Consider the following 16455-nt stretch of genomic DNA (forward strand, 5'->3'; position numbering starts at 1 on the left):
AACGGGACCCCACCGTGCCTGAATTTGTAAAGCCCTAGCGTCATACTGAGGGCTTGGCAGCGGCGGAAAAGGGTTTCTGTTCCTTGGAACTGGCTGATCTCTGCAGCCATTTTCCTCTCCCTCTGTCACGAGCAGAAAAGAGGAACCCTTTTGTCCGCTTGCCAACCAGGACTGCGCCTGATAATACGGCGTCTTATTTTGAGAGGCGACCTGGGGTACATCCTATCTTTTAAGGCAATACTTCCAAATGCGGTTTAGAATCCGCATCACCTGACCACTTTACTGGAATAATTGGACAACGCACTTATACTTGATGCCAGTCGGCAAATATTCCGCTGTGCATCCTGCATATATAGAAATGCATCTTTTAATTGCTCTATAGGCAATAATATACTGTCCTTATCTAGGATATCATATTTCCAGTCAGGGAATCAGGCCACGCCAACCCAGCACTGCACATCCAGGCTGAGGCGATTGCTGGTCGCAGTATAACACCAGTATGTGTGTAAATACATTTTAGGATACGCTCCTGCTTTCTATCAGCAGGATCCTTAAGGGCGGCCATCTCAGGAGAGGGTAGAGCCCTTGTTTTTACAAGCGTGTGAGCGCTTTATCCACCCTAGGGGGTGTTTCCCAACGCACCCTAACCTCTGGCGGGAAAAGGTATACTGCCAATAACTTTTTTAGAAAATATCAATTGTTATCGGGGGGGAAACCCACGCATCATCACACACCTCATTTTATTTCTCAGATTCAGGAAAACTACAGGAAGTTTTTCCTCACCAAACATAATACCCCTTTTTTTTTTTGGTGGTATTCATATTATCAGAAAAGTGTAAACTTTTTCCATTGCCTCAATCATGCAATGTGTGGCCCTATTGGAAATCACGGTTGTCTCTTCACCGTCGACACAGGAGTCAGTACCCCTGTCGGCGTCTGTATCTGAGGTAACGGGCGCTTTAGAGCCCCTGTATGAGACGTCTGGACATGCACAAGCTGAGTAGCCGGCTGTCTCATGTCAACCACGGTCTTTTATACAAAGCTGACACTGTCACGCAATTTCAACAGTACATCCACTCAGGTGTCGACCCCCTAGGGGGTGACAACACAATTTCAGACACTCTACTCCGTCTCCTCATCATTTTTCTCCTCATACATGTCGACACCAACGTACCGACACACAGCACACACACAGGGAATGCTCTGATAGAGGACAGGACCCCACTAGCCCTTTGGGGAGACAGAGGGAGAGTTTGCCAGCACACACCAGAGCGCTATATATATACAGGGATAACCTTATATAAGTGTTTTTCCCTTTATAGCTGCTGTATTGTTATATACTGCGCCTAATTTGTGCCCCCCTCTCTTTTTTAACCCCTTTCTGTAGTGTAGTGACTGCAGGGGAGAGCCAGGGAGCTTCCCTCCAACTGAGCTGTGAGGGAAAATGGTGCCAGTGTACTGAGGAGATAGGCCCCGCCCCTTTCTCGGCATCCTTATCATCCTTTTTCTGTATGTTTTGGCAGGGGTTAAATGCATCCATATAGCCCAGGAGTTATATGTGATGCATTTATTTTAGCCATATAAGGTTTTTTTATCGATTTATTGCGTCTCAGGGCGCTGCCCCCCCCAGCGCCCTGCACCCTCAGTGACCGGAGTGTGAAGTGTGCTGAGAGCAATGGCGCACAGCTGCGGTGCTGTGCGCTACCTTATCTGAAGACAGGATCGTCTTCTGCCGCCGATTTTTCCGGACCTCTTCGCTCTTCTGGCTCTGTAAGGGGGACGGCGGCGCGGCTCCGGTGACCCATCCAGGCTGAACCTGTGATCGTCCCTCTGGAGCTAATGTCCAGTAGCCTAAGAAGCCCAATCCACTCTGCACGCAGGTGAGTTCGCTTCTTCTCCCCTTAGTCCCTCGATGCAGTGAGCCTGTTGCCAGCAGGTCTCACTGAAAATAATAAACCTAAACTAAAACTTTCACAAAGAGCTCAGGAGAGCCCCTAGTGTGCACCCTTCTCGTCGGGCACAGAAATCTAACTGAGGCTTGGAGGAGGGTCATAGGGGGAGGAGCCAGTGCACACCAGGTGATCCTAAAGCTTTCTTTAGATGTGCCCAGTCTCCTGCGGAGCCGCTATTCCCCATGGTCCTTACGGAGTTCCCAGCATCCACTAGGACGTCAGAGAAATAGGCAGGCTATATATTTGTGACACACTAAACATTATCCATTTTCAATGCTTCACAACAGTAACAGTATGATAACAGTGGATAAATGTATCTTATTTGTGTAGATGTAGTGCATATTCAACAAGCACCCATCTATCGCGGCTCTCAGCTCCCAGACTATGCTCTATATGATCACCGTCAATACGGGACCGCCTGGGGCAGAGCTTGTCAGAGCCGCAGACTTAGCAGCGTGCTGCCGCTGACTGCCGCCTCCCGTTTCCCAGGCTACACACACTACTGGCGGTGTCTGTTGATGCGGGACCGCCGGGTGTATATCCCGCCGTGGCCGCTGACCGTCTCCCGTGTATCTGGCCACACGCACTGCTAGTAATTCCCGTCAGTGCGAAGCCGCCGGGTGTGTGTCCCGCTACGGCTACGGCTGCAAGATAGCCCTGTAGTGTATGTCACAGAAATGAATACATGTGGTACATTTGTCTAAATACTGGATACATTTAAGTGCAGTAACTGAACATTTAAAATGCTAATTGACAGACACACAGGCGTGTGAACTGTCTCCTAACGACCGTTTCGCATGAGCTTAATCATAGGAAACCCGATTGTCGGGTCTGAAAGAGCTATATACCCAGTCAGTTTCTTTCATTGGTCACACAATTTGATTGACATATCCCATGTCCTATCATGGATTATTTCTATACAAAGAACTGTCTATTGAGGAATGGGCTAGCAGGAAGAGTATATTGTTGATGGTTTACATCTAATGTTTTTAGCTTAAAGGTTTTCACCTTCTGAATAAACGAATTTTAACCCTTCTATGAATAGACAGTTCTTTGTATAGAAATAATCCATGATAGGACATGGGATATGTCAATCAAATTGTGTGACCAATGAAAGAAACTGACTGGGTATATAGCTCTTTCAGACCCGACAATCGGGTTTCCTATGATTAAGCTCATGCGAAACGGTCGTTAGGAGACAGTTCACACGCCTGTGTGTCTGTCAATTAGCATTTTAAATGTTCAGTTACTGCACTTAAATGTATCCAGTATTTAGACAAATGTACCACAAGTATTCATTTCTGTGACATAGCCCTGTAGTGTATCTTGCAGCCGTAGCGGGACACACACCCGGCGGCTTCGCACTGACGGGAATTACTAGCAGTGCGTGTGGCCAGATACACGGGAGACGGTCAGCGGCCACGGCGGGATATACACCCGGCGGTCCCGCATCAACAGACACCACCAGTAGTGTGTGTAGCCTGGGAAACGGGAGGCGGCAGTCAGCGGCAGCACGCTGCTAAGTCTGCGGCTCTGACAAGCTCTGCCCCAGGCGGTCCCGTATTGACGGTGATCATATAGAGCATAGTCTGGGAGCTGAGAGCCGCGATAGATGGGTGCTTGTTGAATATGCACTACATCTACACAAATAAGATACATTTATCCACTGTTATCATACTATTACTGTTGTGAAGCATTGAAAATGGATAATGTATAGTGTGTCACAAATATATAGCCTGCCTATTTTCTTATTGTCAAAATATTTTATTAAATATTAGGAACCCACTTTCAGCTTCAAATAGCGGTTAGTGTGTGGGACACAGATTTATTACCTTTAATGGGATTGCCACCTGGACCCCTTACTATATATGTGGGTTTATAGTTACAAGCCATGACCAGCAGATATTAGCTGGGGCACGTGGGAAAAGGACAACACACAATCCCTGCTTATATCATTCATATAATATAACGCACCGATAAAATACATTAGTCACACCTTGTTAATTGGTGAGATTTAAGTCCAAGGTGCTACTGTGCAAACACATTTTAAAAACATATGTGCCACACTATTTCAACTGATATAAATTTTCAGATAAAGTGTGGATGTGGGAATAGAAGCCAGGATCAGGGGGCATTAGTTACCCAATAGCACAGCTTTGGTTATCATGTAGGGCTCATTTCAAATCGGCAGGATTTCTGAATAACTGACAGGGAACATATTTTGTCCTTCAAACTCATGTGGCATGAACTAAGATCATGTACACAGGCATGCAAAAATAGCATGCAGGTGGAGAGAAATCAGTTTGGAAAGTGCCACATGTTTATGATTATTATTAGTTCTTATCAAATTGGTATGATATCATATTTTTAACATAACCTATAGGTCAGGTGATCCCAAACAATAAATGACAATATAGTAGATGAAAATTTATATTAAGAATTCCTCATTCATTTACTTGATAGGGGGCTAGAAAATACAACCCTGTGAGATAGATACCTAGGACAACGTAGGACAAATCATATATACCAGACAGGACCTGATAGTGTCTGATTATTAAATTTGGAAATAGTGATGCGCACACTTCCAAGAATGAGAGAGATTGTCAATTGAGAGTGATAACCCAGTCCTTAACAGCTCTCACAGAGGTACATTTAAAAGGATACCATTGTTTCCATTTGGACATTCAATAAAAGATTATTGAAACAAATATGGATACATTCTAAACACTTGAAAGAGTGAAGAATAAATAGATAGCAGTGACCGAATTTTTAGTTTCATTTTCACATTTGTTTATTATTTTTGCACTTCTTTCTCACATGCACAATATTTTCGCAGATGTTTTAAGATACAAATAAAAGTTATATTTTAATATTAGTGGTCAAATATCATTATTGATATTAGACTTTAAGAATACTGTCACAAAGTCCGAGTGTGCCCATAATAGGGAATACTTCCTTCTTTTGGTCTTTCTAAGTATATACAATTTATTCCCAGGAGCACCTCCCACACAATTTAAGTGACAAGAAATGAGATTTAAGTATATGGGAAAGGACTTTTTGTGACTCACTGGTAATCATTGATTAGCATATACATGTGTCTGTGCGACCCTTTCTCCTTCTTTCTCTATTCAGCATTTTTGATATGGCCGAGAGTTAGGACCATTTCATCCCTGTCAACCGTGTCTATGATAACAAGCAAGTTGTTGCGACCATTTTTCCAGTGTTACCTACCAACGCACAAGCAATGGTGGGCCTGAGCACCGTTCCGTTACTCGTATATATGGATTTTAGGGTTGTGTCTAATTTACGGTCAGCTGGATCTTTTAAAGAGGCTGAACCAGGGGCAGGCAAAACTATTTTATTAGACAGACGAAAAACTGAGCTGCAACATTCTCACCCACTCCGGCTCCTTCTGAGAGGGAAGGGCTACCACATTACCCTCTTGTGTATCTAAAATGGGTTCTTCCTGGGAACAACCCTCCCCAATGTCCGACATGTTACACACTTGTACACACACATACCCCTATCACACAGGGGAGCTATTGGGGACAGACCCACACTAAAAGTCTGTCAGAGAGACACATAGGGATCTGCCAGTCCACACACTGTGCCTTATTGTGAATTGTGGAAATATTACCCACTTACAGCGCATATACCAATAATAGGCCCACAGACCTAATTATAATGAACACTCTTTTTGCCAGTGAGAGTAAGGTTTTAAAACATGCCCTCAGAACGCGCCCCCTCCGCGCTCTGCACCCTTGTGCTGAGAGACATGGCGTGCAGCGTCCCTCTGCTGCGTGTGTACCTGTATGCCGCCAACGATGACAGGAGGATCCCCTCTCTGCAGGACTCCGGTAATATACTCACAAGCCTTCTGACTTCTGGCTCTGTTAGGGGGTGGCGTGGGTGCTGTGGGAGCGAACGCTGGCCAGGCTTGGGCTGTGTTCAGTACCCTTCAGGAGCTAATGGTGTCCTGTCAGCGGAAGCAGAACCATTAACTAATTGAGTAGTTTGGTTCCCCCACCCCCAAGTCCCACGAAGCAGGGACGCTGTGGCCAGCAGCTTCCCTGTAAAATAAAAAAAACTATAAGTCTTTTTCCAGCAAAGCTCTGTAGAGCTCCACTAGTGTGCATCCAGTCTCCTAGGCACAGTTTCTAAACGGAGGTCTGGAGGAGGGGCATAGAGGGAGTAGCCAGTTCACACTGTTGAAAAGTCTTAAAGTGCCGAAGGCTCCTGCGGAACAGTCTATACCCCATGGTACTAAAATAAACCCCAGCATCCTCTAGGACGTAAGAGAAAAGCCTATAGCTGACCTCTCCAATGCTGCAGAAGAGACTCCCGCTTGTAAAAGTACCTATTCCTCTTCATATGAGGAAATGGTTTTAGCGATTCAGGCCACCATGACATCTCTATTACAAAAATCTGTGTCTGATATCACTGAACAAATGCAGCATCTGTCTAGTAGAGTCTTAGGCTGAGAAACACATTAGTGACAACATGGACAATGTTACAAGTTTACAAAAATCTGTCCGTGCTTTAGAAATGGAGAACAAACGTTTGGCTGAAAAAATAGATCATATTGAAAATAGAACCAGAAGAAACAATTTGAGAATCATAGGACTTCCAGAGTCACTGAAAGGTGCTCCTCTGGAACACTTCGTGCATACCACACTACCTGCTGCATATTGAACAGGACTGTGCCGATATTGTTGTGGAGCAGGTACACCGCATAGGTGATAATACCAAGCATCTCTCACAGCATCCTAGAGTGGTTATTTTCAAGACTTTAAACTATCTCCACACACAAGCGATTTGGAAAGCGTCCCGCAAACTTAATCCCATTCAATGGGAGGGGCACACACTGCGCATTTTCCAAGATTTTTAAGTGGAACTCTCAAGACTCAGATGCACTTTCTCCAGTTGCACTACTCTGATTAAAGCTAATCGCAGGTTTATGATGATGTTCCCAGCCCGCCTGAGAATATTTACAAGCTCAGGATTCGCTGACTTCACAACTGCTGCGGAGGCATTTCTCAGAGAGGAAACTGCTGAAGGAGGCAATGTTAAAATGTTTCAGGCTCCTGATGATTGAGACATTGTGGACACTAAATATTCTCTACTACCTATTTCCTAAGGTTGAGATATGTTGACGTATTCATATATCTAGATTGATTGTTTACTTGGCAACATGTCACTGTTCTATTTATTATATCTGTAACTAATTGTTCCGACTTATCGTTTTCGATTACTATGGCTGGGGTGGAGAACCATAACTGAGCCACTCAGCTTTTCTTAGAAGCTTAAATTACTTGCGTCACTGTTTGCGACCCTGGTGGTGCAAATGCTGAACTTTTTCTGGAAGCCTTTGGGTAGGACACTTCTTTACTGCTCACGTTTGTTTCTTATTATTGTTACCTTTTTGTCTTTATTTTTTTCATATGTGTCTTTCCTTCCCATATCACTCCCTCGCCTCCTCACGATTTATACAGCTCTGTATTGTTTCTAACGTTTATATCACGTCTCTTAAAGTCGGTTCCCTTAATATTAGGGGTATACATACTCCTGCTAAATGCAGACGGTTACTCATTTATTTAAACAAACTTTCTATTGATTTAATCTGTCTTCAGGAAACTCATTTGTTGGCCAATTAAGTTAAAAAGTTGCAAATGTTAGGACGGGTATCACTGGGCTCTGTTTCACACAACACTAAATCTAGGGGAGTGGCTGTACTAGCCAAAAAATCATTGAATATCCAGGTATCCTCTGTTTCTGCAGATCAAGACGGGCATTATCTGATCATTAGTTTTAACTTCAAGGGCCATATATTTCAGTTGTGTAATATATACGCTCCAAATATTTAAAAAAAATACTTTTACACTTCTTTATTGGCTAAGTTGCATACATATGACCCAGCTTCGTTAATAATCTGGGGGGACTTTAATTTAAATTTCCTCCTCCTTTCTTGATCGATCCCCCAATCCAAAACATCTGATTACATTACCAAAGATAGGTGTCCCTTTTTTCACTAAAGCCCTTAACTTAGTTGATACATGGAGGACAATTCACCCAACAGAGAGAATATTCATGACTCTCCTGGACACAATACATGGTCTAGAAAGGACTATATACTTATACCGGACACACTTTTTCCCAGGGTAGCCTCAGTTAATATGGAACCCCCCGTACTAGCAGACCATGGCTTGGTTTGGTTAGTTTTAAATTTCAAGAAGCCTGAAAGCTCTACACCCCTTTGGAAACTTCCTTCACACTTAATTAAAGCAAAGGGTTTTCAAACGAAATTGGAAACATGGTGGACAGAATTTCAAACACATAATTCAGATTACGAAATTTCTGACCCATCTATCTTCTGGCTTACGGCAAAGGCCGTTTCACAAGGAGAATTGATAGCTTCTAGTTCTATGCTTAAAAAACAAAATGCTTCTCATCTGGAATTGCAATCGAATCTCTCTCCTGCTTTCCAAGATTATAAACAATCCCCTTCCCTAGAAAATAAATCCACATATCTGATTGCCAAAACACATTTCTCGGAACTACTACAACTAAGTGGTGATAACTACCTTTTTAATGTTAATTCTACGTTTTACAGATTTGGAAATAAGACAGGTAGGCTTTTGACTAACTTATTGCATGGATTTAAAAAACAAATGGTAGTACATCCCCTACTTAAATCAGATGGATCCCTCACTGAATCAGATTCTCAGATTACAGAGGTTATGAAATCCTTTTATGAGGATCTCTATTCTGCTCCTTTAGAGTTTAGTGATCATTCTCCTTCAACAACTTGTGAATCTATACTTCGTTCTTCCTCTTCTGCTTTTTGGGATATGCATCCTATTCCTCAGCTTCCATTTGCCTTATCTACTGCTTTAATAGCCCCGATAAGTGCTTAAAGTTCTTAAACAACTGAAGCCAGGTAAAGCCCAGGGTCACGACGGATTCGCAAATGAGTTATCGGTTACTTAGTACCCACATTACGCAGCCCTTAGCAGCCTGTTTTAATTCAATAATTCACAAAGGGACTCCTCCCTTTCACTTCTCAGATGCTTTCATAAAAGTTTTACCTAAAGCGGGTAGGAATCTTAGTCTTCCTGGTCATACAGACTTATTTCGTTATTAAATACTGGACTACAAGATTATCACAAAAATGTTAGCAGAACACATGAAACCTATAGTACCTGTATTGATCCTTAAGGATCAAACAGGCTTCATTACTGAAGACATTCGGTGGTGAAGGTGAGAAGAAGAGTCCTTGCTGCTATTCAACATGTAAACACTAACCCTACTTCCTACCTTGGATGCAGAAAAGGCATTCAACCTTGTTCTATGGCCTCACATATTTTATACCTTGGAAAAAATAGAATTTTAATTACCTAGTGGTAAATCCTTTTCTTGTAGTCCGTAGAGGATGCTGGGGTCCATTTAGTACCATGGGGCATAGACTGGTCCTTTGGGAGCCACTGACACTAAGAGTTTAATAGTGTGAGCTGGCCCCTTCCTCTATGCCCCTCCTACCAGACTCAGTTTAGAAACTGTGCCCGAGGAGACGGACATACTTAGAGAGAAGGAAATACACAGATCGTGGTGAGATTCACAACAGCTCACAACTAACAAAAAGGAAAGCCAAGCTAGCTAATTTGGAACAATTCAGCAACGGCTGAAAATACTGAACCAAGTAACAATGCAGGAAAACGAAGCACTGGGCGGGTGCCCAGCATCCTCTACAGACTACGAGAAAAGGATTTACCGGTAGGTAATTAAAATCCTATTTTCTCTCATGTCCTAGAGGATGCTTGGGTCCATTTAGTACCATGGGGATGTACCAAAGCTCCCAGTACGGGAGGAGAGTGCGGAGGTTCCTACAGAACAGACTGACCAAACTTCAGGTCCTCAGAGGCCAAAGTATCGAATTTGTAGAACTTAGCAAATGTGTTAGACCGAGACCAAGTAGCTGCTCGGCAAAGCTGTAAAGTGGAGACACCCTGGGCAGCCGCCCAGGAAGAACCCACTTTACGAGTAGTGTGGGCCTTAACAGATTTTGGACACAGCAAACCGGACGTAGAATAAGCATGCTGGATAGTAAACCTAATCCAGCGAGAAGTCGTCTGCTTAGAAGCAGGACACCCAACCTTGTTGAGATCATAAAGGACAAATAAAGCGTCCGACTTCCTGTGACGAGAAGTTCTCTTCACAGAAATTTTCAAAGTCCTTACCACATCCAAGGAATTTGTGGTGCCAGTGGCTACTGACTCCTCAATTTCCTCAATAGGTTAGTTGATAGGAAAAGCTGACAACCTTTGGAAGAAATTGCCGACGCGTTCTGAGCTCAGCTCTATCTTCATGGAAAATCAAGTAGGGGGCTCTTGCATGACAATACCGCCAATATGGACACGCATTAAAAAGATGCAAAAGCCCACAGTGTGACCGCCTTCCAAGTAAGAAACTTGACATCCACCTCCTGCAAAGGTTCGAACCAATCCGACTGCACCACATTAAGATCCCAAGGTACAAAGGGTGGTTGCATGTGCAGAACCCCTTTCAAGAATGTCTGAACCTCAGGGAAGGCAGTCAATTGTTTCTAGAAGAAAATGGACAAGGCTGAAATCTGGACCTTTATGGAGCCCAAGCGTAGGCCCACATCCACACCTGTTAGCAGAAAGAGGAGAAACCGTCCAATAACGAGTGCGTCCACCGCCACTGCCCGTGGGTCTCTCGACCTGGAACAGTACCTCCTAAGCTTCTTGTTGAGGCGAGAGGCCATCATGTCTACCTGAGGTACACCCCATCGGCTTGTCAACTCTCCGAACACCTCCGGGTGGAGGCCACATTCTCCTGGATGGAGATAGTGTCTGCTGAGGAAGTCTGCTTCCCAGTTGTCCACTCCCGGAATGAAGATTGCTGACAGCGCCACCGCGTGTCTTTCTGCCCAGAGGATGATTCTTGTTATCTCTGACATTGCAGCTCTGCTCTTCGTTATGCCCTGTCTGTTTACGTAGGACACCGCTGTGACGTTGTCCGACTGAACCTGAATGGCTTGATCTTGCAGAAGATGTGCCGCTTGTAGAAGGCCGTTGTAAACGGCCCTTAGTTCCAGAACATTTATTGGAAGTAGAGCGATTCCTGACTGGACCACCTTCCTTGGAAGTTTTCCCCTTGGGTGACCGCTCCCCAACCTCTGAGACGTGCATCCGTGGTTAAAAGGATCCAATTCTGAATCCTGAACCTGCGACCCTCGAGTAGGTGAGAAGTTTGCAGCCACCAGAGGAGTGAAATTCTGGCTTTCGGCGACAGACGAATCCGCTGGTGCATGTGAAGATGCGACCCCGACCATTTGTCAAGAAGATCCAGTTGGAATGACCTCGCATGGAATCTCCCATATTGAAGAGCCTCGTAGGAGGCTACCATCTTCCCCAGAAGGTGAATGCACTGATGAACCGATATCCGGGCTGGCTTCAAGACATCCCGTACCATTGATTGAATCAACGCTTTCTCTATTGGTAGAAACACCCTCTGCACTTCCATGTCGAGTATCATCCCCAGAAAAGCAATCTCCGTGTTGGGCTCCAAATGTGACTTTGGAATGTTTAGGATCCACCCGTGATCCTGAAGTAGTCGAGTTGAGAGAGCAGTACTCTGCAACAACTTCTCCGTGGACGATGCTTTTATCAGCAGATCGTCTAGATATGGAATTATGTTTACTCCTTGCCTGCGAAGGAGTAGCATCATCTCTGCCATGACCTTGGTGAACACCTTCGGTGCTGTGGAGAGGCCAAAAGGCAGTGCCTGGAACTGATAGTGATAATCCAGTAATGCAAATCGGAGATAAGCCTGGTGATGGGGCCAGATCTGAATGTGAATGTATGCATCCTTGATATCCAGGGATACCAGGAATTCCCCCTCTTCCAGAGCTGAGATCACTGCTCTCAGAGACTCCATCTTGAATTTGAACTCCCTCAAGTAGGGGTTCAAGGACTTTAGGTTTAATATTGACCTTAACGAACCGTCCGGTTTCGACACCACAAATAGGTTTGAGTAAAATCCCTTGTGTATTAGTTGAGATGGAACTGGAACAATAAAATTTGTTCGTACCAAGTTTTGAATGGTTTCCTGCGGGATAGCACTGTCCGCGAAACTGGTAAGCCTGACTTAAAGAATCTGTGAGGTGGGAGTTCCTGAAACTCCAGTCTGTAGCCCAGGGTAACAATAGTTGTCACCCAGGGGGTCCAGGCATGAGGACGCCCAGATGTGACTGAAATTGCTCCCACCTGCCCGATCCCCAGGCTGGGAGGTCCACTGTCATGCTGAAGATTTTGAGGAAGCGAAAACCTGGTTTCTGTTCCTGAGAACCTGTTGGTGCAGGTTTTCGGGATTTTCCCCGACCACCCCTGAAGGTGGACGGGGATTTGAATTTTTTTAATTTTGCGGTCCGAAAGGACTGCAGTGTAGACGTCATATAAGATTAAATCTGGGATATCATTCCCCTTAAAGAATCCACCCATGGGGGTTCGGATTCAGAAGGCTGGGAAAGCACACTGCAGTCCTGAGTACATGGGATAGTCTTCTCAGGAGAAGATACACACTCTGCAGCACAAGATACAGAGCCCTTAGACATGGTAATGTGGATAGATACACTCACACATATACATACAGGAAATGTCAGACACAGTTTCCCCCCAGAGTACCTTCAGAGAGTCAGAGTATGAGGTGCCAGCCACACAGCTTCCATTTGGAAAGTTATTATGATAGAATGCCCGGCGCTGACTATTCAACCTTAATAGGTTAAATAGTACTAATTACACTCCCCCCACCTTGTCTATAACACTCTGGTACCGCAGTAACTGGAGTTAGGTGGAGTGCAGCACTCCGTCAGCGTGTGTTTAGCGTTCTAGCAGGGAGAAAATGGCGCTGGTGAGTGCTGGATCCGCTCTGAGGAGAAGCCCCGCCCCCAGTAATGGCACGCGGCTTCCCGCACAATGATTATATTGGTCTGAGGTCTATGTGTGCTAACAGCGGGATTAGCCCCTGTTAGCTGTTTTACCAGTGTTGGAGTGATCTTTGCAGGCCCAGGACGCCCCTCAGCAGCGTCTACATATACATGTTGCTGAGCCTGTACGGAGTGCAGCCTGCCAGAGCTGCGCTCCCACCCTTGTGCCGCCATTCACTCCGGCAACCCGCTAACACGGCCATCGGCGCTGTACTCGCCACTCTTCTTTCTTCTGGATCTGTTAGGGGGTTGCGGCCGTGCTGCGGGAGTAAGCGGACGCTCGTGGGCTTGCGATCAGCACCCTCAGGAGCTCAGTGTCCTGTCAGCGGAGACAGAGAACCATTAACTTCAAGAGTTGGTTTCTACTCCACTAGCTGTGACCGGCTCCTCCGGGCACAGTTTCTAAACTGAGTCTGGTAGGAGGGGCATAGAGGGAGGGCCCAGCTCACACTATTAAACTCTTAAAGTGCCAGTGGCTCCCAAAGGACCCGTCTATACCCCATGGTACTAAATGGACCACAGCATCCTCTAGGACATAAGAGAAATTTGGTTTTCCTGTCCATTTTATTAATATCCTTCATATAATCTATTCTACCCCCAAATCTCGAGTGGCTTGCAATGGAACCCTTCCTTCGGCCTTTACTATAGTAGAGGTACTAGGCAGGGGTGCCCATTGTCGCCTCTCTTGTTTGCCATTGCTATAGAGCCTCTGGCTGTTGCTATACATAATTCACCATTGATTCAAGGAATCAAAATTGGCTCTGAAGAACTGAAAATTAGTTTATTTGCTGATGACACTTATTTTCTCTCTAACCCTCACCACTCTTTACCTGATTTGGTCCAATTACTGAACTCTTTTGGAGCAGTTTCGGGATATCTGATTAATATGTCCAAATCAAAAATTTTACTTCTAGGAACCACTTCTTCCGACTTCTTAAAATCTCTACATATACCTCTATCAATTGCTTCTTCCCAAATTAAGTATTTGGGCATACAAATTTGTTCTAATCTACACTGCTTTTATTCTGCCAATTTTAAATTTTATAATTACTAAAATATTCACGAAACTCGGTGTGGCTAGATTTACCACTCTCTTTGTTGGGAAGTTTAACTATCATACATTCAATTATCTTTCCCAAAATATTTTACTGCATGCAAATGCTACCGATTGCTATACTCCAAACAGACATACAAAAATAAGACACTCTGTTCTCCAAATTTCTCTGGCAGATTAAGAGCCCTAGGATTTCTAGAGCCAAGCTTTTGCACCTAGACACAAAGGAGGTCTAGGCTGTGCTGATCTGAAAACACACTCTTACGCAACTTTCTTTAGATATATTAATGCTTGGATACTTAATAAGTCTCAATCTATTGATCTTTCTTTGGATATAGAAATTTTTTCTCCATACTCACCTAGTGCCCTTTTACAGTCTGAATCTTCCCTTATACCGGCAAAGTTTCGTAATCATATTTTGTTTGCAGATACATACCGAGCCTGGATTTCTATTCATAAATTTAGTGGTAGTAACCCATACAGTACTCAATTTATCCCTTTATGGGGAAATCCCTCCTTCCCACCATCTCTAACAAACCTCTGATTTAAGATCTGGCAATCTAAAGGGTTGGATGTATCGCAGTGGTTTCCAAACTTTTTTGAATCACGGCGCCCTAGAATATCAGGATTTTTTTCATGGCACCCCTAAGCCAAAAATTTCTTAGAGAAATTTAGAAAGAAATATTACATTAAGTAGATCGCGTTTATATATCATCCTTAGGGTCAGTTGTGTGGTGAGGGACAAGATTTGCTTCTGTTTGGCCACATATTTTATAACTGCCAGCCACCAGCACTGGTTTTGCCTATTATATTGACTATGAATAATTTGAATTAGTCCTGGACCACCAACCCAGGGCACCCCTGCAAGGGTCCCGAGGTACCCCAGGGAGCCACGGCACAGAGTTTGGGAACCTCTGATGTATCATGTAAAGTTGGCCAGGTGGCTATATATCCTGTTTTGATGAGATCAGTAGACATTTTCTATTACATAACACCCATATGTTTATGTATCTACAGATGCGACACTATCTTCGATAAAAGCTACTCCACCTTACTTGACCAGTCAGACCATTATTTTATCACAGATTAACGCTTTAGGAATGCTATTTCACTTTCTCATACACAAGGATTACAAAGTGAATTATTTGTATAATTTACTTATTAGCTCTATTAAACATGTACAATGGGAATTACTACTTGCTAAATGGAAAGTGGATATTACCTCATTGATGACTATTTCTGATTTGACAGAGTCCTATTCCTTGTCTTTAAAAGGGTTAACCTCTGCTTATTTACAAGAAGTTCACATACGCACTTTGCACAGAGCGTATATCACCGACGACATATGGTCATAGACGAACCAGGTCACTGTTATAAATGTGGTGCTATTAAAGCAGATTTCTCACATTGTATGTGGGACTGTTACAAACTTAGGCAATTTTGGTGTAAGGTTGTACAATTTATTAACAATATGTTTAAACTCCAACTGGGTCCAGACCCAAAGGCATTTTAGGGGTTAATTTCTAAGCGTGGTCCCTTGGTAGGGATAAGAAACTTATTCTTCCCCTCTTGATTACCGTGGTTACTGTGAGTAAAAAATGTATATTAATTCACCGGACGGAAAAAAACAGCTCCTCGTCTTACAAAAGTGAAACAAACTTCTCCAGTTTTTATACTATGAGAGAAAATACGCTAATTTTGACTTATACCCAGGAGTTGAGGTTTTACCATAAATGGGCTCCATTTATTAATACCTTAAAAATGGTGACCCAAATGCATATTTATAAAGCTTTTGAGAATTTCAGTCCTTGACCTTTAATCTTGGAATGTAATGAAAAATAACTGACTGTCTTTGACAATGTAATGTAATAATTGATTTTACTTGTTAAATCGCGAGGACCCTCTCCCCCTTTCTTTTCTCTATCTTTTCCCCCACCCCTCTTTCCTCACCCTTCCGTCTTTCTTTTTATTTCTTTGTTTTGGATGTTTCTGTCTTGATATCGCAATATTTCTTTGTAATGATCTCCAAGACTAAGTCATAATTTTTATAATTTTAGCTTTGGGGAAATTGTGTTTTCATGATAATCTTTGGAGATATTTTCAATTATTTCCCCTCATCATCATAGTCTTCTTTTTGATTGAGGAATGTTTTACTGTGATATCTGGTATTAAAATATATGTTTATTTTGTCTATATTGAAAAATTTCAATAAATATATATAAAAAAAAAATTAATAAATAAAAAATAATAAAAACAAACCTTCTTTTTAACTTTTTACCAACAACTGGAAGTGGTTTGAGAGCCAACTGCTTTCTAAGTTTCCTCAGATTACCCTGGTCGGCGATACCATGAATGGCAGACTGCCATGTTCCATCATGAATGCATGTGCCCTGTACAACACAAAGAAACAAATATGTTGTCATGAATGAACGTGGTGATTGCTA

The 16455-nt window shown here is 43.5% G+C and overlaps 1 protein-coding gene across 1 annotated transcript in view; it reads right to left on the reverse strand.

The window, feature by feature from the left end:
- SCCPDH (saccharopine dehydrogenase (putative)) overlaps positions 1-16455 on the reverse strand; it is a 236931-nt gene that overhangs the window by 138537 nt on the left and 81939 nt on the right. The window contains exon 6 of the mRNA XM_063917787.1: positions 16271-16401. Within this exon, the coding sequence (XP_063773857.1) occupies positions 16271-16401 (131 nt within the window). The remainder of the gene's footprint in view (positions 1-16270; positions 16402-16455) is intronic.

Source organism: Pseudophryne corroboree, chromosome 4 (genome assembly GCF_028390025.1).
Source record: "Pseudophryne corroboree isolate aPseCor3 chromosome 4, aPseCor3.hap2, whole genome shotgun sequence".
Taxonomy (NCBI): Eukaryota; Metazoa; Chordata; class Amphibia; order Anura; family Myobatrachidae; genus Pseudophryne; species Pseudophryne corroboree.